The sequence below is a fragment of the Neltuma alba genome, unplaced genomic scaffold (genome assembly GCF_004799145.2).
Source record: "Neltuma alba isolate B1F8T4 unplaced genomic scaffold, ASM479914v2 tig00007930_pilon, whole genome shotgun sequence".
NCBI lineage: Eukaryota > Viridiplantae > Streptophyta > Magnoliopsida > Fabales > Fabaceae > Neltuma > Neltuma alba.
Window position 1 is genome coordinate 10,395 of NW_021634905.1, and position 21,741 is coordinate 32,135.

A 21,741-nucleotide genomic window follows, 5' to 3' on the forward strand; every position below is an offset into this window, starting at 1 on the left:
AAAGAGAATCTGCTAAGAGAGAATAAATAAAATATAATTTTTGGACAGCGTATACTAATTATTATAAAGATAAAAAAAATAAAACTGTGGCATGCCTATAAAATAACAGGAAATATTTTTTATAAAAAAAAGGATAAGAGAGAGAAGAGAAGCACCGCACCAAACGTCAGTTGGGGGCTGCATTCAACTGAAGTTGGAATGTGGGGCGTGAAACCCACGCGACGCCTTCAGATTACATGGCAGACTGGGATCCCACTATGAAAAAACGAAGGAGGAATGAAATTATAATCAGGTCTCAAAATATTTTTTGAAAAAACATCGGGAACATATTTACGTCATGAAAAATGAAGAAAAATAAATATTGATTATGTATATAAATTTATATCTGTGGCGTGGTTATTGGATGCTGATGGTAACGGGATGCTGCTTTGCTCCCGGATTTTTTTTGTTTTTTTGGTGAATACTTTGGTCCCCGAACTTTATTCTCGTAATCATAACTCTTGCATTGCCTTGGAAGTGAGCGCCTTATAATTTATAAAAGCAATCACCCACTCACCGACAACGACTCCAGCGCTGAAATCAATTAGCAAGTGATTCTTTTGGGTTCGAAATAGTTTGGTCCTCTCATCTTATTTATACCATCGAGATATTTTTTATTCCTGTTTATAAATTATTTTGTTAAATTTTTATTATAGTACAGATAATTATATTTTTTTTAGAAGATGTATATATTAAATAGAGTAAAATTGAAAAATTATTATATTTTAATGAAGAAAGTTAATACAGTTTAAAGTTTTTTTAGCCTATTTGATACAGATTAAAAATGCCTTATAAATAGGATCAGTGGAGTATAAGTAAATTTTATGTAAATTGAGATAAAAGTTATTTTATATACTACCTCATTTTATAAATTATTATTAAAAATTTACTTATAAATAATTCTAAATATACTTTCAGTTTTTATCTCTCCTTTCTTTTATTTTCTTTTTAATATTGACCGCGTCCTAGCTTTACCAAAGAAGACAGCTCAGAATTACGCCTTCGTTTGATTCGGCATCCCACACAGAACATGCACACCTCAACCTCGACCCATCATTTAGAAAATAAACGAATTCAAAAGTAGTATTGGTAGAGTCGGAAATTTCCTTACTGTGTAGACATGATTGATAAGTTTTTAAATTTTTCCAGATTTTAGTAAAAAGATATTAGAAGTACTCTCTCCGTTCCTTATTATAAGAGACAAATAACTAAATTACGTTGATAAAAAAATAATTAAAATTAGTTGAGGACAATTAATGTGTAAAAAGTATAATATTTTTTCCAACAATGCCCCCATTAATAAGGAGAAAGAGTATGACAGAGAACAATTAAATTATTAAAAGAAAGATAAGTGGGAGGATAGAGAATATGAGTTGGAGACAAAATAAATAGGGATAAAATAGGAAATTAATACAAAAAAAATATAGACAACATTTAAATGTTTCTTATATATGAAAACATGTCATAAACATTAAATGTCTCTTATAATAAGAAACAGAGGGAGTAGTTTATAGTAAATAAAACTAGAGAGAATAATTAAGCTGCCAGCTTAAAGAGATTGAAAAATCCCAAACTTTCACCTGCACGCTAGCGATTGGGTGTTTCGGTAGCTAGTAATAATAACTAACCGTCACGCTGTCATATTTCAATGGTCCCGTGGTGCAAATCATTAATAGTTGAAGTTTTGGCACAAAAGTTATGTATTTTTAATTTCCCCTTATCCACTTAAGCATTGTTTGGTTGGAAGATTTATCGATGGAGGGGGAGGGGAGAGGAGAAAAAATTGTGTTTGGTTCGAAAAAATAGAAGGGAGGGGAGGAAAAAAATTTAGTCATTCAGTGCTCTCCTCTCCTCCCTTTACTCCCCTCCAAATTTGGGATTTTTTGGAAGGAAGAAAAATATTACACCTCATCTTGACTAGATTATCTATGTCAGTTTTTTAACATTTCAAGTTTATCCTCTCCAATAAAAACTTTTTTTCCAGCCCCTACTATTCTTCTACAGATTTTTTTTTACTCCTTAGATGTTCTTTTTTTTCCTGCATATTTTCTTTCTCTGATGTTATCATTTCCAAAGTTCTCTGTCATTAATTTTTCATATATTTTCCTCTTGTCTGATCCTTTATCTCATTCATCTCAATTTTATTTTTTTGCACAAAACTCTATGTAATATCTAACATAGTATGTGTGGTTGCACATGTTATGTAATTAAGGATAGAATAGTTCAAAACTTGTAGCATAAATTTATTTATAATTCATATAATATGTTAAAGACTATAATTTTTTTACTGACATTTATTTTGATATATGATTATTTATAATCTATTTGTTATGTTTTAAAGTATATGGTTTTTTTTATATTCACAAATTAAAAAATGATAATTATGATATAAATATCATAATAAAATAATACAGGAATCTAAATAAAGATGTAGGGATGTATTTGTCAACTTATAATCAGTTCTCATCCCTTCTCCTCCTAAACCAAATAAGAAATCTCTCCTCTCTTCTCTTTCCCTCCAACCAAACAAAACTCGTACCATCTCCTCTCCTTCTCTTCTCTTCCCTCCCCTTAATGCACCTCCCCTCCCATTTCCTTCATTGAACCAAACAAAGCCTTAGATTATGAAAAACAAAGAAACAGGTGTGCCATGAAATACTGAATTGAAATCATGACTTAAAGGCATAATAGGATGGGTAAAATATTAATAATGCTGTGTGGGGTTTTAAAAAGAGGTGTAAAAGGATTTTTTTAAAAAAATAATTGACTTGCGTTTTAAATGGAGGGAGTTTTTTTTGGGGGGGGGGAGTTGGTTGGTGAGTACCGTACTACCATATATAATCAGAAGATTCTCCAATTAACAAACCCACAAGGCACACTGTGAGTTTGGTGCCAGAATTTCATAATTAATTACACATGCAAAAAAAATCATCAAAAAAATAATATTACAAATTAATATTTTCATCAATATTTGGTTCTTTGCCTGCGCCGTTTTATGCACCATGTTTATTAGCGTTGCTATTTTAATCGGGCGGGAGGAAGTGCCCTGTTTTGATCCTGCATGAGGCAAACGAGTATATTACCTCTTACTCTTAATATACGAGTTAATTCATTAATTTGTATATTTTAAGAGAATTAAAGAAATTATTTATTTATAATTTATCTTTTTTAAAATATCCTTATTAATTATATGTATTAGTTGTAATTATTATTTGATAAAACATTTAATACGTATAATAGTTATAAAGACTATTTTAAAGAAAATGAATAAATATAAGAAATAAGGTGAATTAAGATTTTATATTTAAAATTAAAAATAAATGTCAAAATAGCTGTTACATTAAGAATCGGCATGTAGTATTTAACCTCAGGACATGGAAGTCAAAATGAGATATTTATAATAAGAATTATTATATTATTTATTGCGTATGATTATTTCATAAAGTTGGCATGCTGTTTAACAAAGACGGAGGGATAAAAAGACCTCAATGGCCTTGGCTCCGGGGGTAGGTAGTGTTTTGCTTCAGAACTCATAAACCAAAAGGGGGGAGGGGAAGCGGAGGGGACTAGCGATTTTTTAAAAATATTTTTTTCTATGTAAAGCATGCACGTTTTATTTGAACCCAACTTAATGGAAGCAACTAGTTATCAATAAATTAAACGAGAAGTAGTTGACAACTAGTTTTTGAACTTTTCGAAACAAATTGCATGAGTCGCTTTTCATATATAGATGATTCAAGATTTTGATACAAGCGTGGAAAAGTTTGAGTGATAGATACAAATATGGAGAGAAGGGAAATATATGCATATCTTGATAGTAAGGGTGTTTTTTTTGATAAAAATTGATCAAATAGAGAATTCAAATTTAAAAGAAATTGTCACGTGGATATAGGAATCAATCATGCCTTGTCTGGACGAAGGCAGTCTTCACCTGACAAACGACAGCGATAGATGGATTATATTGTTGGTGTAATATAATTTTTTTAATATTATAAAATAAATGCATTTTTAAGATACAGCTATAATTGAGTTAAACATTAAAGTTTGAACTATAGGTACTCAGTTGTCAACGATATTTTTATATTTAAAGTAACTTTTCCTTTATTTCCTGGTTGTTTAGGTGATCTATTTTCTTCAATTAAGTCAACGACTTTAATGGGAGTTCACAGTCGGGAAAAATTCTTCTTACGCCGCCTGGGGGTAGCTAGGAAATGTGCATACACATGAAACAAAATTAGTAATGCTACCCCCAGTTTTAATTAAAAAAACTCGTTTATAATTTACAGATAAAATTTAATAATTAGGATCAGAAATGATATTATTTTTTAAGGTTAAAAACAATCACGCCCGTTGTGAAACACCCGGACTGGTAAAATATTCAACTATTTAAAATTATTAATAATATTTCTGTTGTTCAACATGCCAAAAAATTAATTACCACAATTCAACAATATATCCGTCATTTCATTGAATAGGCCATAAATTAAATATAAATTAGTCATGTTTGTTGACAGATCAATGCCTAAAAATGCCCGCAAACTTCTCACTTCAATGTCAGATATGAAATAAGTTTTATAATCCAACGTCCTTTTCTCTCCTTCGGATTCTAAATTTAATCCCCAGCAAAAGTTAGGGGTTCGTAAGTTACTAAACTAGTAGTATGTTAGTTGCCATAGATCTCGTCCCTTTTTCACAACTGATCATGAAAAGTTTCACAAGATTTTCTGGAGGCGTTCGAGCTTATGTTTGAGTACGATACTCGATTTTTTCAGACTTGTGCGTGTTTAGAGTAACACGATATTTATTATAAAAAATTCGAACGAGTTAACGTCAATCAAAATAATAGCATAGGTTGGCAGAACAAAATAAAATACCCCTCTTGTCCTAGATATAAAACCCATTTTATATACTACAAAAAAGGTTTTATATTTAATATTGAAGTAGTAATATCATAGGAGTTTTGAGTTATATTACTGCTTCTAGTTCTAATATCTGCAAAGGATATCTTATAATTAGAACCAGAAATAATAATATTTTATTTAAAATACTTTTTATTGTAATATGGCATGAAATTTTTTTTTTTAACCTTCTGGCGTGAATTTTGGATATTTAATTTTAGCCAAGCAAAACCATATAATGTTATTGAAGAGAATATTAAGGAGAGTAGCTCCAACATGCATACCCAATGCATATATAATTTTCATAAAGATTCTGAACTTCTAAATTACTTCCTATTTTTTTAATCACGGATAAGAAATTATTTATTTATAATTTATGTAAATAAATAAAATCAAAATACGGTAAAATTTACTGTCTGAGGGCCCAAAACAAGGGGTTAAATTTACCGTCGTGGTTACTGGTCATCCTCATTCCTTGGTCATTAGTCAGAGGATCGGCTTGCAGTAAACGGTGTGTGATGTCATCATGCGCAGAGAATCATCCCCTCTCCCATAGCCCACCAACCCCCGCCCCATTTCGTCATATTATAAGATGCAGTGAAGGGTAATATGGGAATAAAAAAATATATAGTAGGGAAAATTGCAAATCCTGGACGCATCGTGCCTCGTGGTGGGGACGTGGGCCGCCACCAATTCCCTGCCACCAACCCCTCTCAACCAACCCCTCTCCCTCCTGACTTGCCACACGCTCGCGTTCGCACAACGCTCGTTGGGAGTTCAGTCAAGAAATCAATAATTTGTCCAAATTTTGCGTATTGCAATTCCCTAGTAAATATTATATTTTGATTAAATTAATTACGAGACTTTCAAAAAATGCTTATATTTTGATTAAGATTAATCATGAGACCATCAGCGATGCTCTTTGTTAAGCAGCCCCACATACTTCAGTTGCGTTTGAGTCAGTGTTAGATAAAACAGGGTTTATAAAATTAATTTAAAAGAATAATTGATTCATCAAAACAGAGTGTTTGGACAACTTTTTAGGAAAAAAATAATTAAAAATAAAATATTAAGATAAGTTTGATTTTATGTTTATAATTAATTTTGACATTTATTTTATTCATTAAGGCAATAATATCGTCATTCATTTTTTGTGTTTTTATTTTTGGGCGATGTTAATAATAAAAAACAAAAATTATAGTGATATTGAATTCTGACTCGTTTGCGTGGCGCGTGGGTGTGACCGGTAAGGGAGGTATTTGTTTAATCGCTGAATCAGGGAGCAACGGAACGGCCGTCGTGATTTCTATCGAAGCTTTTCATAATCCGGGGACCACCCGTCGGTGTAGTAAAGCAAAACGAAATGTCGTTTGCTATGGCGTTCGTTTTACACCTGGCAACTTTTTACAGGCGTGGGATAATGTTCCCCCCTCCGCAGCCACCTGTATGAACAAGGAGTGACATAAAATTCAATGGGCAAATATCAACAGGATATTCAGGAAAATATTTGGGAAATTGCAAATAAAACCCCATGATATGTAAAATTACAATTTAAGATCCTTAATTTGGAAAATAACAAAATAAAGACCCGGTCCTATTTTTGCAAATATGAAATCATGATGAAATGTCTGGAATGCCTTTTAACAAATAACAAGTTGACTATGAGAAATGACAAATTTACTTTAGTGAATAACAATTTCAGTAGACCAGATCACAACTTGGTTGAGGATGTATCAAATGATGAGTTGACTATAGGAAATGATAAGTTTATTTTAGTGAATAATAATTTTAGTAGACCAATTTACAATCTGACTGAAGGGTATTTTAGACATTTCACCTATATTTCATATTTACAAAAATGGAACCCGGTCTTTATTTGTTATTTTCCAAATCAAGTTCCCAAATCATAATTTTACATATTGGGGGTCTTTATTTATAATTTTTTGAAAATATTTGTTGGCAACCAAAGAAGAAAAAAAATGTATAGAGAGTGGTAGTGGCAGGTGCAGACAAATGGAGAACTGAAGCCGCTGAAAACTGCTCAATATAGTTTAATTTGTCCCTCACTTGGCATCAGGAAATATGTTTTTGGTGACGGATGTTGCCACCGATAAGAGAAATATCAATGTACTTTATGCGAAAACTACTACTATTACTTAATGCCGTTGTGGCAAACGAAGTAATGTTCGGACATTCATGACAAGGAACTTTCTTTGGAGGCTACGGAGTAACAATGTATTTGGATCATCAAGACTGAAAAAATGTATTTGAATTAGATACAGAAAATATAATGAATAACTTGTGGAGCAATTTTTAATTAGAGGAGTCAAAATGAGGGACAAATTTGGCAAAATATGTCCCTTTTTTACATATTTTTTATATCTCTTAATCTGTGTAATAACTTTAAGAAGATAAATATAGTGAAATAGAAGGAGAATATATGAGAATTATTTTTATTTTTAATTTTAATTTCAAATATGTTTTGGGAGACCCTCCAGTTCTTATTGGAAGTCCTCATTCAACGTGACACGTGTGATGGAAAGATATGAAGATCACATCACCCTTCCATGAACGTACGCGCGGAGATCACATAAATAGAACCGATTTTTCTAAATTATTATTTATTTTTCTATTTTTATTTGATGAAATACATTTGAATGTAAAAAGGAAAAGAAACCCTTTTCAAAAAAGAATGCAAAGAAACCACTAAAATTTTGTCTTGAAGCAGGAAACCACTCAAGTTAAAACTCAAAATAAATGATTCAGTGAAGTGATATGTGAGTAGGAATTCAATTCACTACTATTTATTCGTTTTTTCTGACTTATATGCATATTCAAGCCGTTGGATTCCGGTCCCCCAAAAAAAAAAAAGCTTTAGGGTCTGCAGCGGCTTCAAATCGGTAGTCCCGGCCTCACGGGCAGCAGAGGCGCTAGAATAAAACTCCCAAATATTCCCATTTTCTTTTTTTTTTGGCCTGAAAATATTCCCATTTTCCAATCCACCAAATTCTCTCATGTTTTTTTGGCCAAAAATAACAAAATCCCATCCTATGCTGCAATAAGTAAGCTCGTTATTTATAATTAATCGGAAGCAATTTTTTTGGGTGTTTCTCAATAATAAGAATTAAAGTTAGATAAACCTGTAATTTTGGTGTGATGATAGGATTGATAGTCCTCCAATCCTAAATATAAAAACCTTTTTGTAGTATGTATAACGGTTTATATTTAGGATTAGAAGAGTATATGACTTAACAAATTTTACATTCCTCATTAAAAAAATGTCAATTAAAACTCATAACATGATTATAAATAAGTATTTTTATTTGATTTTTTGTCCATTTTGTTTTAAAACAAATGTTTCAATAGCTAAGTTGTGGTCAGAAGTTAATTTATTCTCTTAATATCTCTCTCAAAAATTGAGCGAGATGCTATAAAAAAAAAAAAAAGGAAATGGCAATAGAAATGATCTCAGATCTAACTCTTTCCCCCCAATTGGCTATATATATGACCCAAAGGCCGCCCCGATTGTTCGCGCTGAGCTCTCTGCTTCTACCCCTGCCTCATCTCAGAAGCGAGAACTGGTCTCTATTCACCCGCAAGGTACGAGACCCTCACTCCCCCTCATCTGAATCTCTGTTGCGAGTTTCATTCTGATTCTCTTTCGTAGTCCATTCTAAGTCTTCTCCGCTGTGTGGCACATTCTTAAATTTGATGAAGACCAGCTGAATCATTGATTCTACTACTACATAGTGTCCATACCTCCTCTGTTTTCTCTCCGCTGAGATCTACTTCATGGTTGTTGGCAACCTGTCTTGCAAATTAGATCTCAGATCTGTTCTATTTCATTAGCCTGACGTGTAGATCTACCACAGGGTTTTGCTCTTCATAGTGGATCTGTCTATTCATCCTTCGGTTTCGTATTTAATATACTTTGAACATCATAATTATGACGCTACAATTAGACGCAGATCAGATCATTTTGATTTACTGATTTAAGATTCTTTTCAAGCCCTGTTTACATATGAATTAGCTACTGCGTACTCTGCTCCGCTCCATGCTTTCCTGTCCATTGATATTTCATACCCTTTACTTTCACTATGACTTTGACAGGCTCCTCTCTTCATCCCCTTCCAAACGTTATTTATGAACCTACTTAAGCTTCATTTCAAAGATCTTTCGCTTGGTTTCCATATCTCATGATCAGACAACTTCCAAATGTTATATCTTCTTGGGAGGTCATTGTAGCAACTGTAATTCTTACTTTATATTTTTCAAGTTATATATATACACATATCTTTGAGCTTGGCACGATGATTTTATTACTCTTTCTGTGCTTCTTTCGTTGTAAATGGTGGTAGATTAAGTGATCAGTGATTCTTACGTAATGAGCTTTTAAATCTCGTCAACTGAGTTTCGTGTGCAATTTAACCTGATTTACCAGAACAATGGCATCCCATATTGTCGGATATCCTCGCATGGGCCCCAAGAGAGAGCTCAAGTTCGCTCTGGAGTCATTCTGGGATGGGAAGAGCAGCGCCGAAGATTTGAAAAAGGTGGCCGCTGATCTCAGGGCATCAATCTGGAAGCAGATGGCTGATGCTGGGATCAAGTACATCCCCAGCAACACATTTTCTTTCTATGATCAGGTGCTTGATGCCACTGCCCTACTTGGTGCTGTTCCACCTAGGTATGGATGGAGTGGGGGGGAGATTGGATTCGATACCTACTTCTCCATGGCCAGAGGGAATGCCTCAGTACCTGCAATGGAGATGACCAAATGGTTCGACACCAACTAGTAAGTGATGGCTCATACTACGTTGTATTTCAACTAAAATATTCTTCGATAGTTGTCAACTAAGAGCTAAATTATCATAAATGAATTGGTGCAGTCACTTTATTGTACCCGAATTGGGGCCTGATGTCAACTTTTCTTACGCTTCTCACAAAGCTGTGGACGAGTACAAGGAAGCCAAAGCTGTATGTCTTTTTAATATCTAGTGTTTTACGTTAATTGTTTTTTCACTTTCAAATCTGAGGTTAGATGCCGTGAGCCTATTTGAGCTGCAAGACGCATTGCTGTGAGAGCATATTATGTATCTGGTTCAGGGTCAGGGAATTATAGTTCAAAAGATCTGAAGTGTTGGCTAACTTGATAGAACTAATTGTGATAGTCTGCTTCTACTTGTATCACTCTTATTATGGTAGGTCCAACATGAGGTTGGCAGAGCATTGTTCTGCGATGCTCCTGTGTCAGCAGTTATGATGAAATCTTAACTTCGTGCATTTGTCTAATTCACCTTTGTCATTGAATATTTGATTTCTTCTTGTAGCTTGGAGTAGATACTGTTCCAGTCCTGATTGGTCCTGTCTCGTACTTGCTGCTCTCCAAACCTGCTAAGGGTGTTGAGAAAAGTTTTTCTCTCCTCTCTCTCCTCCCAAAAATCCTGGCTATTTACAAGTGAGAACCTTGAACTGTACCCAGATTAATTTCTTGGCCCAGATCATTAGTTCCTTGGATTTCTCTAACTTGCTTATAATAATGGACTCAGGGAAGTTATAGCTGATCTTAAGGCAGCTGGTGCTTCATGGATCCAGTTTGATGAACCAACCCTCGTGTTAGACCTTGACTCTTACAAGCTCCAAGCGTTTACTGAAGCATACTCGGAACTTGAATCTTCTTTATCTGGATTGAATGTCCTAATTGAGACCTACTTTGCTGATATTCCTGCTGATGCTTACAAGACCCTCACTTCTCTCAAGGGTGTCACAGCATATGGATTTGATCTCATTCGCGGAACTCAGACCCTTAATTTGATCAAGGGTGGCTTTCCCAGCGGGAAGTACCTCTTTGCTGGAGTGGTTGATGGAAGGAACATCTGGGCTAATGATCTTGCTGCATCTCTAAGTTTGCTACAGGGTCTTGAGGGTGTTGTTGGCAAAGGTTATTATTAAACATACATTCATGGAATATAATGGCATATGTCTAGTATTGTACCCTGATATCTCTATGTCCTAAATTTTGTGCAGACAAACTTGTTGTCTCCACTTCCTGCTCGCTTCTTCACACAGCTGTTGATCTTGTAAATGAGACCAAACTTGATGATGAAATCAAGTCATGGCTGGCTTTTGCTGCCCAGAAAATTGTTGAAGTCAATGCATTGGCCAAGGCATTGTCTGGTGCAAAAGATGAGGTACCTTCAATTCTTTTAGTTCCTGTAAAATCTGATGTAGAATTTTTAAGCGCGCTCTGAAACAAAGGAGGCAGAATAACTCAGCAATGTCCGTTACCTGAAAACGTATTTAAGTTCCTTGTCTTTGCTTGAGTGTGAGGTTGGAAATGTTGTAGGAGGTGTATTGCCAAATGACATTATCACTTGAATGGAAATTTGGCTGACGAAGTTTCTTTTTTATATTGCAAATCACAAATGATTTTTGAAACATGCCACTGGGAGAGTTGAACAACGGTATGATTAGACATTTAATACACTTTGTATCCCAGTCTTTGTAGAAGCGTTGATTTAGATCCTAGGTTTGTGTCATTCCGGTTTGTTTCATTACACTATTCCATGAATAACTCGTTTTCTGCCTCCATTTCAGGCCTTCTTCTCTGCTAATGCGGCAGCTTTGGCTTCAAGGAAGTCCTCTCCAAGAGTGACCAATGCGGCTGTTCAGAAGGCTGTGAGTTTCACTTTTCCCTCTGTTTGGTTCATCTGGATTTGTTGAAAGTAATTGTTCTGCTCCTTCTAACAACTTCTTTACTTGCGCTGTCAGGTTGCCGCATTGAAGGGTTCTGACCACCGCCGTGCCACTAATGTCAGTGCTAGACTGGATGCCCAACAAAAGAAGCTTAACCTCCCAATCCTTCCAACCACTACTATTGGATCCTTCCCTCAGACCGTAGAGCTGAGGAGGGTACGCCGTGAATTCAAAGCTAACAAGTGAGAAGATTTTTCAGTTAATTTCTGGCCTTGCTTTTCGGGCCAAACAAAGCGGGGGAGGGGGAATCCCTGCCCTGCTTTCTTCGCCCCATGCCACTTACTTAATGACCCTAATTTTTATTTCTTCAGGATCTCCGAGGAAGAGTATGTTAATTTCATTAGAGAAGAAATCCGCAAAGTTGTTGAACTCCAAGAAGAGCTTGACATCGATGTCCTTGTACATGGGGAACCAGAGGTTAGCACTTACTTTTGCATATTGACAAGATATCGGTGCACCAACTGAACATTAGTGATTCACTTCCCCTACCTCCGAATGCCTTTAAATGCAGAGAAACGATATGGTTGAGTACTTTGGTGAGCAGTTGTCCGGCATTGCCTTCACTGTTAATGGATGGGTGCAATCTTATGGATCTCGTTGCGTGAAGCCACCAATCATCTATGGTGATGTGAGCCGCCCAAAAGCCATGACTGTGTTCTGGTCATCTATGGCTCAGAGCATGACCAAGCGCCCAATGAAGGGAATGCTTACCGGTCCGGTGACCATTCTGAACTGGTCCTTTGTTAGAGTCGACCAGCCTAGGTACAAACTCGACACCCATAATAAGATGTTGTAGGGAAATAAACGAGAAAGACTTTTCATCTCAAATTTCACTTTATCGTTAGATAGCTGACATATACATAAATTTATTTGCAGATCTGAGACTACCTATCAGATTGCCTTGGCTATTAAGGAGGAAGTAGAAGATCTTGAGAAGGCCGGCATCAGCGTGATCCAAATTGACGAGGCTGCTTTGAGGGAGGGATTGCCGCTGAGGAAGTCAGAGCAAGCTCACTACTTGGACTGGGCTGTCCACGCCTTTAGGATCACCAACGTTGGTGTGAAGGACACCACTCAGGTATTTTACCCCCTAGATATAAACGGGTTAGAATATATTTCCACACCCACATGTGCTATTCTGATGTGAACATGATTCTGATGTGAACAATGGAACGCAGATCCACACCCACATGTGCTATTCCAACTTCAATGACATCATCCACTCAATCATTGACATGGATGCTGATGTGATCACCATTGAGAACTCTCGTTCCGATGAAAAGCTTCTCTCAGTGTTCCGTGAAGGAGTGAAGTACGGTGCCGGAATTGGCCCTGGTGTGTATGACATTCACTCTCCCAGGATCCCACCAACAGAGGAAATTGCTGACAGGATCAACAAGATGCTGGCAGTGCTGGAGAAGAACATCTTGTGGGTGAACCCTGACTGTGGTCTCAAGACTCGCAAGTACGCTGAGGTGAAGCCAGCCCTTACTAACATGGTTGCTGCCGCCAAACTCATCCGCAATGAGCTCGCCTCTGCCAAGTGAATGGTACAAGAGTCGGACCTCACTAGGTATACTGGTTCGTCTTCGCCTAAAGAAAAAGAAAAAGGGGAAAAAGGGGGGAATATATCTGTTTTTTTTTTTAACAGCGGAAATTTATCTGTGTTGTTGTTGCAATAACTGTGTGATGAATATTTAGGTGTTTAGTTCGCGCTTCCCCACCCCCGGATTCTTCTGTTCTCTAAATATTTGTATTTTTTTTTTGGCTTGGCCAATGCCCCAGTTCTTGTTGAATTGCAATTTACCAGTTTTGTGGTAACAACCACCCAAATCTTGTCTCGTCTATTTCATTATCTATCAATGCGGACCAAGTAAAAACCAAAATATATTGATATGTATATAAAAATCTGAGGATTATTACAAATTTCAATCTTTTAAATTTATCTTCATTTTAATTTTGGTTCTTCAAGCTTTAAATTGTAAATTTTAGTCCATCAAGTTTTTTTTTATTTACAACATTGGTTTTTATAATCTATTAAAAATTTAAATCATTTTATCTTTTCAGGCTATAGTGGTTTGAAACTCGGAGGATTAAAATTAAAATCAAACTTAAAAGATAAAAGTAGAAGATTACATTAACTCAAAATCTAAATATGTTACTGGCCCAAAAAATGACTGAACATTGACATCTGCTGGCAAAAGGTAGAACAACAGACTATAGTACTCAACGGCCATTTCGGACGCTGAACATGGTAAGGCTTAAAACATATATAGACTCTATGCTCCATAACCCACGAGGAATTTTCCGAGTCCCGAATGATACATCAGAGTAACAAAGACAAGTAGTAGCGATCACGTTTCGTCATTAATTTGTAAATGAGGTTACCTAAAAGCTTCTCCGGATGACCGGGTACCCTGTTAGCCCAGGTGAAAACAACGCATGCTCCTCTGCCCTACCAATCTGAGGGAACCATCCACACCGTAATTTTAAACCACTTCACCCGTAAAATATGTAGGGCCTATCATTCTCTTCGTGAGCCGTTTCATATCTTGACGGTCCTGGATGGAAGGTAAAAACTTCATCATTTTCACTTAAATCAGCAAATAAGCGGGAAAGTGATTTTGTTGGTTCCATCACATACCGGAGCCAAAGATATTATCGCAGAATACCTATACTTGTATTTCCATGTAGGGTCCTCAAAAGAAATTATTTTGTGTATGATTTACAAATAACAAGATCTTGTTACAAATTTTACATCTTATATTAATTATATATAAAAAAAACCTGTCCATCTTTTGGCCAAAACAAAAAACATATTCTACTGAAATGTGCCGGCAGGATTTCTAGTAATTCCAAATATTTCCGTGCACACAGCAGGGTTAGCAACAGATTGAGTATTGATGCGTCTCAGAAAGGGCTGAGCATATTGATTGTTAGTTTACTGCAAGGAATAAATTATCAAGGTAAACATAACTTTTTTCCAGATTTTTATCTGCGATTGTAATTGGTGAATCCAGAAAATGTAATTATCGTCTTTAACTAATGAAAATATCAGATATGCTGTGGGCGTGCCAGTTGGCCCACACTTCTCTGAGGCCGAACAAGTCAAGGGAAAGCTGTTTTGCCACGGTTAACAAGGAAAATCTTAATCCCAGAAACTTACCAAACAAAACAATATCGAATAAGGTTCGAATTCCTGCTAAAAGAGACACTCACATTTAGTACTCGACAGTATTTTAAATAGAATTGCTTCCAATAGGAGAATATTTATACTTTAGCAAAAAAAGAATATCGAATAATTCTCATTCATACACAACAGTCCCAGCATATAAATTAGCGAATTCCTCTTTTCTCTGAAGGGGAAAAATAACCACAACGGACGGGACATTCCAGCGATACGATCATTCAGTCACACTGAATACCCTCTCCAATACCACAAAGGAAGCAAAGTGAACTATTTTAGTCCATTGGAATTTTAGTATTCTGCAATATTTGAATGCACCAACCTCCTAACTAGGAAGCATCATAAAAGATAAATGTAATTAGTTCTTAAACATTTTTTTACCATTTATTTTCGCTCAAACCAAACTCCACTGCCGTCTTAAATCTTCGTTTGCACAAGGCCTAAAGATTCATTATAGTTTAAATAAGTCTGATCCGGCCGAGCCGTCCTTAGTCGTCTGTGTCACAATCAAACATGCCTCCATAGCAACACTTTCTTTCCCCTTTGAATTCCTATAAATTTGAAGCATTCTCAATACTGCAAACTCAAACGCAGATAAAACAATTGAAGCACATCCATAGCGACAGGAAAAAGAAAATATATCATCAAGCATGGCTCTCTCTCGTGCCATCATCCTTGCTCTACTCGCTGCTACCTTCTTTCCAGCCATTTCCATGGCAGAAGATTTCACAGTTGGAGATGAAATGGGTTGGACAGTGGGGTTCGATTATCAATCCTGGAGTGCAAACAAGGTCTTCCGCGTTGGAGACAGGCTCAGTAAGTTCATCAATTCACAATAATCCTTGTTTTTGCCACATATGTTTGCTTCTATGCGGGAGGATGGAACAGAAACTGAGTTTTTAGTTCCTTCTTACCAAATATTGCAGTATTCAAGTATGGTGCAGGAGAGCACAATGTGTTCGTGGTGACCGGAACAGACTTCAGGAACTGTAGTGTTCCCGCAGCAAGTCAGGGATTAACCACAGGAGAGGATGTGATTGTGTTGGAAACTCCAGGCAGACAATGGTACTTATGTGGGGTTGGGGATCACTGCCAAAATGGGCAAAAGCTTTTCGTAAATGTTTTGCCTTCTGAAACAGAGGCTCCATCTCCTTCACCTCTATCATCTGTCTTGCCCATAACTGCTACTCCGTCTTCAGCTCCAGCTCCAGCTCCGTGGTCTCCTCCTTCCTCATCTCTGCTTGCCAAATATAGATGGCTTCCCAGGAAGATGATTACAATATTTCACCACTAAATGCTGCGGCTGTTTTAGCATATTTCTTGGGGGGAGGTCCTTCTCTGGCGAGCTGCTAGTCCACTAATAATACTCTTAATAATATCTTATGTTTTCAAATCTCAAGCCTTGATTCCACAGTGATGCGATTTGCGAGATGTACCGTTTTTGCAGCAATTTGATATGTTTCTTTTTTCCACCCGGATGTGTTAAGATGCAGTTGTTATTCGCAGGTTAATGCCAATTCCTCTGTTGTTATGATGAAATCTGTTCATTTTCTTTTGCTATTGCTTATTCTACTCGTGCATCAGCCATTTATTAAGCCCCACCCCACCCCTCACATAGAGGTGGAAACAGGTCAGGCCAGGCCACACCCTTAACAGGCCTGGCCTGTGGTGAGGCCTGTTGGCCTGAGCCTGGCCTGTGGCCTGTGAAAGGCCTTTTAATCGGCCTGAGCCTGGCCTGTAAGCAGGCTTGGCCTGGCCTGTGGCCTGTTAAGAGGCCTGTTTTTTATCAAATTTTAAACACACATAAATCAATTCAAAATTACAATAATTCAACCTAATTAATCTAAAATACAAACAAAAAAAATATGAAATTAACACAATTTGTAAAACATGTCCCTTTAGGCCCAAAAAAAATCTAATATGAAAAATTATTAGAAAACATAATTTCACTCTAATATAAAAATATCACTTCATCCCATCTCTAGTATAAAAATTAGTTGATGACTAGATCTAGTTTAAAATATGAAACATCCTTAATCCCTTTTATATTTTAAATTTATCATTTATTCAAACTAATTTACTAATAAAATGATATTTGATCATGTTGTTAAACATGGTTGTTTTTTAAAAAAATGTTACAGTTATTATAATTTATTTATTTATTTAAATTAATTAACTATTATAATAAGAATTAGATTGAGCACACATATATACGGTATAAAACATAATAGGTCAATTCTATATATATATATATATATATATTCTATATAAGATTAATAAGAAAAGCATGGATCAAATAAATGAATAATACTTTTTTTAATGCATTTATGTTTTCTTTCTCTGTTTAAATATGTGTCATTATACATACATTAATTATTTTTATTATAGAGAATGGAAATGAAATGAAGCATGCAATGGGCTCTAGATAACACGTTTATGTGGATGGAGTTTTCTCAATTAACTAATCAGAATAGCAGATTCCCTCCTATCAATTTACAATTTTAACCTAAAAAAAAAAAGATAACAGGCCCAAGCCGCCTGACAGGCCTAACAGGCTTACTATCAGGCCTGAACCTGGCCTGATAAAGTAAACAGGCCTTTTTACAGGCCTGAGCCTGGTCTGATATCTAAACAGGCCAGGCCAGGCCAGGCCATTTACAGGCCAGGCCACAGGCCCCTGACAGGCCGCCTGGCCTATTTCCACCCCTACCCTCACACACACCAAAAAAAAGAAAATAAAATAAAATAAAAGAACGAAGGGGCAAGTTGCTCAGAACACCTAGTCACTGTATCATAGTACTCGCAATAAAGAAAACTACAGACTCATAAAAATAATAATAAAGCAATTACTATCACACATGTTAATTGATAACTTCATGATGAACCATAGGAAGACATTAATTCTTTTATGATTTAATCCCGTGTTACTGCTGAGGATAGTTGTGAAACTAAGGGGTGGTGTGGGGAAAAAACAAATCATAATTTTAAAAGTAATTTTATCTAAATAAATATGTAAAAGAAGTTTGGTTTCGATTTGTATGAAAATACCATTTAAAAATGTTTTTTTTGTGGATTTCAAACAACCCTCGGGTTTTACGAGCGGAAACGCCCGTACTCCCCCATTTTAACTTCAATGGCACTTCAATCATTCAGTATCTTAAATTTAAGCAAATTAGTGTGGATCGTCTAATTTAACTGGAAAGGGAGATTGAGGAAGATGATTTGACTATCAGACGTATAACCAAACACCGGATTTCTTCTGTCAATGGAAAGGAGTCGAAGGACAGGGATTGGGAACGATATTCTCACCGCATGAGCACCAAGCCAAGTCATAAAATCGTTTTTTGTGTGTCATGTGTTAGTTTTTCTCATGGGCCTCCAACACCCAAATATCGTCGTCGCGGGCTTGCACTAGTAACTGAACACACATGCCTGCACGGCTGCCCTCGCGTGTTGGTAAATATATAATGACAAAATTTATGTTCATTTCTTTATACTGATTAGGTTCAGTTCTTCAATTAAATCTTAATACTAGTTTTTTTTAATAATAAAAATCCTACTAGATAAAATTTTAAAATTCTGTTAAGTCATCATCATTAATAGTGAAAATCACATATGACAATATAGGATTGAAGAATTGGGCTAAATGAATTTAAATAAATAAACCGAAATTTTGTCTACATATATATAATTTTAAAATATAATAACTACATTTTTTCCCAACAAAAAAAAAGGAACGACTGCAAGAACATCAGATTAAATGTGTTGAGTGCTGAGTGTATTGTGGGCCTAAAGCCCAATAGTAGCCCAAGTCTCATACACACTTCTCGGTTACGATTCCATGTGCTGGGGGAGTTTCGAACGAAGTTTCCAAATTCTGCTCGAAACAAAAAACTTATGCATGAGGCCTAATTAATGTTCGCGCGGGTGACTCACTCAATATGCATTTGTATTCGGCAAAGCCGTCCTTGGTCGTCCGCATCACCATCAATGTCACACTCAAATTACTCAAAAAAGCAACATTTGGACTCCTCTTGAAAGCTTATAAATTTGCTCACATCCTCAGTGTAATCTCATTCCAAAACGCCAACAAATCATATCATCAGCCTCATTGATCACTCAATTATTGAAGCATGGCTCTTTCTCGTGCTCTCATCCTTGTTGTCCTCGCTGCCACCTTCTTCTCAGCCACCCCCGCCGCCAAAGAATTCGTCGTCGGTGACGACCATGGCTGGACAATCCAGTTCGATTACCAAGCCTGGGCTTCCGACAAGGTCTTCCACGTCGGAGACAAACTCAGTAAGCTTGCTCGCTCGTTACATTGCTTCTTGACAAATTAACCTGAATATATGTACTTACTTGATGAATATTTACTGCATCAATCACCTCTCTGAGCAATATATATTATATCTATACGGCAGTATTCAGGTATCCTACTGGGAAGCACAATGTGTTCAAAGTGAATGGAACAGACTTCAGGAACTGCAAAGTTCCTGCAGCAGCTCAGGGATTAACCACCGGAGAGGATGTGATTGTGTTGGAAACTCCGGGCAGGAAATGGTATTTGTGTGGAGTTGCAGATCACTGCCAGAATGGGCAAAAGCTCTTCATTAATGTGTTGCCTTCTGAAGCACTAGCTCCATCTCCATCACTGTTATCATCTGTGTTGCCCATAACAGCGTCTCCGTCTCCGTCTCCGTCCCCATCTCCATCTCCAGCTCCGTCGTCGTCTTCGCCTTTACGTGCTAAATATCCACGGCTGTCCAGGAAGCTAATTGCAGTGTCCCAATACTAATCCTCGCGCCGGCCACCCAATTCTCTTCCGAGTTGCTTCTAAATTACACCGTTGCGTTCTTTTCCCATTTTGTTCACGAATGTAATTTCTACTAGGTATTATTATTCATACGTTGTTCCTTATTCGATTAATAAAAACGTTATTCACTTGGGGTGTTGATGATATATTTTGATACGAATCCGGCGGCTTTGAATTCGGTATCGAGGACGGAGTCGAATCCCTTCATCATTTACGGATGGAGGAAAGCCTCCCTGAAATTCTTCTTACTATATGTTCATCAAAAAGCCAGAGAGATGGATACTTGTAATAACTTTCGATAATCTGCCTACCAAAAATTGAGCGTTAGAACTTTAACATCTGCAAATCAAATGTAAAGTATTTCTAGCTAGGGGTTGAACTTGCAATAAACCATTTCTATCAAAATTTTACATCTTTATTGATTTCCATATAAAACCAAAAACAAACTAATTAAATCGTCAAAATTATGTTTGTTTTTAAGTAAAATCCAAAAGCGACATTATTAAAAACTATGCCTAGATGATGGCCCAAAAAAAAAAAAAGAACTGCTTAGATAACTGATCGCTCTACGAACACAATAAATATTGTCTCTAGTCATGAATATAAACCCAGTTTATTAATTCGTGACAATTTAAAAATTACTTCATAAAAAACCTAGTTTATTGAAAAAATGTGCTATTTTTTTAAATATATTTTTTTTAATGTGAATATTAAATGTGGGATATAAAGAAAGAGGAAAATGACAGAATCTATTAGGGTAATGCAGGAAAACTTAAATGAGGCAAATAAAGAAAATTGCATTTTTAGAACCAAAGCACATCCTTCAGTTAGCTATCGAGATGAGTATACGATACCTCAATTTATCCAAAAGCAAACAACTTTATCCCCATTTCTGGACAAATGTGACTTCCAGTCTGCTGTGTCGTTACTGCAAAATTAAGCCTGTTCTTGAAACAGAAATTAAAGTTTATGCGTAGGATCTCTCGTGTCTTACTAAATCAAAGAGTTTTATTGATTTCTAGTGGGAGTTGTAACTTGTAAGTCCATGTTTCGTCTGTTGTTGGGCTGATTTCCGCTTTTCGGTATTTGTAATTAAACTTTTACGACTTAAAATTTTTTCGCAATTTATAATTTATCTGTGTGTGTGTGTGTCTCTCTCTCTTTTATATTGACAACCAAGGTTAGTATCAATTGTAAAAGAATATTTTCGTGCATTTAGTCCCTTTGTAAATTTGTAGTTTTTTTGGTGGTAATTTTAAAATTTCATGGTCGCTGTTTAATTAATATTCTATTTACTCGCTGTTTAATAAAGGCATTCACGTGGTGTCACCCGCCAATGTTTTGATTGGACTTTGAATTCAGTGTTGAAAGTGGTGTCAATCGCTTTATGATTTGCTGGTTGAACTTTCAATGGGCCTCACAAAAGTAAAGTGATGAGATTTCAGATTTATAAGATAATTCACAATAATCTGGCTCCCAAAAATGAATCGTTAAATTTTTAACACCTATAAATTAAGTGTGTGTGTGTGTGTGTATATATATATAAAGTATTTTCTAACACCAATTGATTTATTTGTTAGGGTTGAAATCTACGATAAACCAAGTCAATGTGGGGTAACTAGCTGCGCTTTTATCAAATTCAATGATTCTAGTGGTTTCTAACTTTAAACCAAGCACGCCCTAAGTATTATATAGCTTTTATCACGGTATATTCCTATATATAGCAGGCATTCAAATTGTAAACTCAGTCTTAGTGTAGAATGTAGACGGCAAAGAAATTATTTAGGGAAAAGGCCAGGTTTGTTCAAACCGTAAATTTCGCTTAAAATAATGTTGTGATCTATATAATGACGAGGCCCACAAAGCATGTATTTCTCTTTAAATTTGAATAAAAATAAAAAAAAAAGGATTAAAATTCATTTTAGCTGTATTAACATATTCTTTCAATCAAGAAATACATGTTCTTATTCAACTGACGATCATCATCTTTTTAATATATATCCAACGTTCAGTTTCACCCTATCCGAAGATTAAACTCAAAATCTTAA

The 21,741-nt window shown here is 35.9% G+C and overlaps 3 protein-coding genes across 3 annotated transcripts; all 3 read left to right on the forward strand.

Annotated features, from left to right (window-relative positions):
- The first annotated feature begins 8,446 nt into the window (after positions 1-8,446).
- On the forward strand, positions 8,447-13,410 carry LOC114753446 (5-methyltetrahydropteroyltriglutamate--homocysteine methyltransferase). Its single transcript, XM_028942137.1, has 12 exons — positions 8,447-8,537; positions 9,379-9,732; positions 9,827-9,914; positions 10,268-10,395; positions 10,487-10,878; positions 10,965-11,128; positions 11,535-11,615; positions 11,709-11,875; positions 12,005-12,110; positions 12,205-12,455; positions 12,570-12,771; positions 12,872-13,410. Exons 2-12 carry the CDS (start codon positions 9,383-9,385, stop codon positions 13,238-13,240), a joined length of 2,298 nt encoding a protein of 765 aa, XP_028797970.1. The 5' UTR covers positions 8,447-8,537; positions 9,379-9,382; the 3' UTR covers positions 13,241-13,410.
- Positions 13,411-15,530: 2,120 nt separating this feature from the next.
- LOC114753442 (mavicyanin-like) lies at positions 15,531-16,174 on the forward strand. The gene is made up of 2 exons (XM_028942133.1): positions 15,531-15,696; positions 15,807-16,174. Exons 1-2 carry the CDS (start codon positions 15,531-15,533, stop codon positions 16,172-16,174), a joined length of 534 nt encoding a protein of 177 aa, XP_028797966.1.
- A 2,839-nt stretch (positions 16,175-19,013) lies between these two features.
- LOC114753443 (mavicyanin-like) lies at positions 19,014-19,675 on the forward strand. Its single transcript, XM_028942134.1, has 2 exons — positions 19,014-19,179; positions 19,302-19,675. The coding sequence occupies exons 1-2, from the start codon at positions 19,014-19,016 to the stop codon at positions 19,673-19,675; spliced, it is 540 nt and encodes a 179-aa protein (XP_028797967.1).
- The last annotated feature ends 2,066 nt before the right edge of the window (positions 19,676-21,741 follow it).

Excerpts from the sequence above, each read along its gene's own strand:
- LOC114753446 (XM_028942137.1), top strand. The coding sequence starts at position 9,383 with ATGGCATCCCATATTGTCGGATATCCTCGCATGGGCCCCAAGAGAGAG. Across the intron at positions 10,396-10,486 it reads AAAATCCTGGCTATTTACAA|GGAAGTTATAGCTGATCTTA; the intron begins GTGAGAACCTTG and ends TAATGGACTCAG. Across the intron at positions 10,879-10,964 it reads TGAGGGTGTTGTTGGCAAAG|ACAAACTTGTTGTCTCCACT; the intron begins GTTATTATTAAA and ends AATTTTGTGCAG.
- LOC114753442 (XM_028942133.1), top strand. The coding sequence starts at position 15,531 with ATGGCTCTCTCTCGTGCCATCATCCTTGCTCTACTCGCTGCTACCTTC. Across the intron at positions 15,697-15,806 it reads CCGCGTTGGAGACAGGCTCA|TATTCAAGTATGGTGCAGGA; the intron begins GTAAGTTCATCA and ends CAAATATTGCAG.
- LOC114753443 (XM_028942134.1), top strand. The coding sequence starts at position 19,014 with ATGGCTCTTTCTCGTGCTCTCATCCTTGTTGTCCTCGCTGCCACCTTC. Across the intron at positions 19,180-19,301 it reads CCACGTCGGAGACAAACTCA|TATTCAGGTATCCTACTGGG; the intron begins GTAAGCTTGCTC and ends TCTATACGGCAG.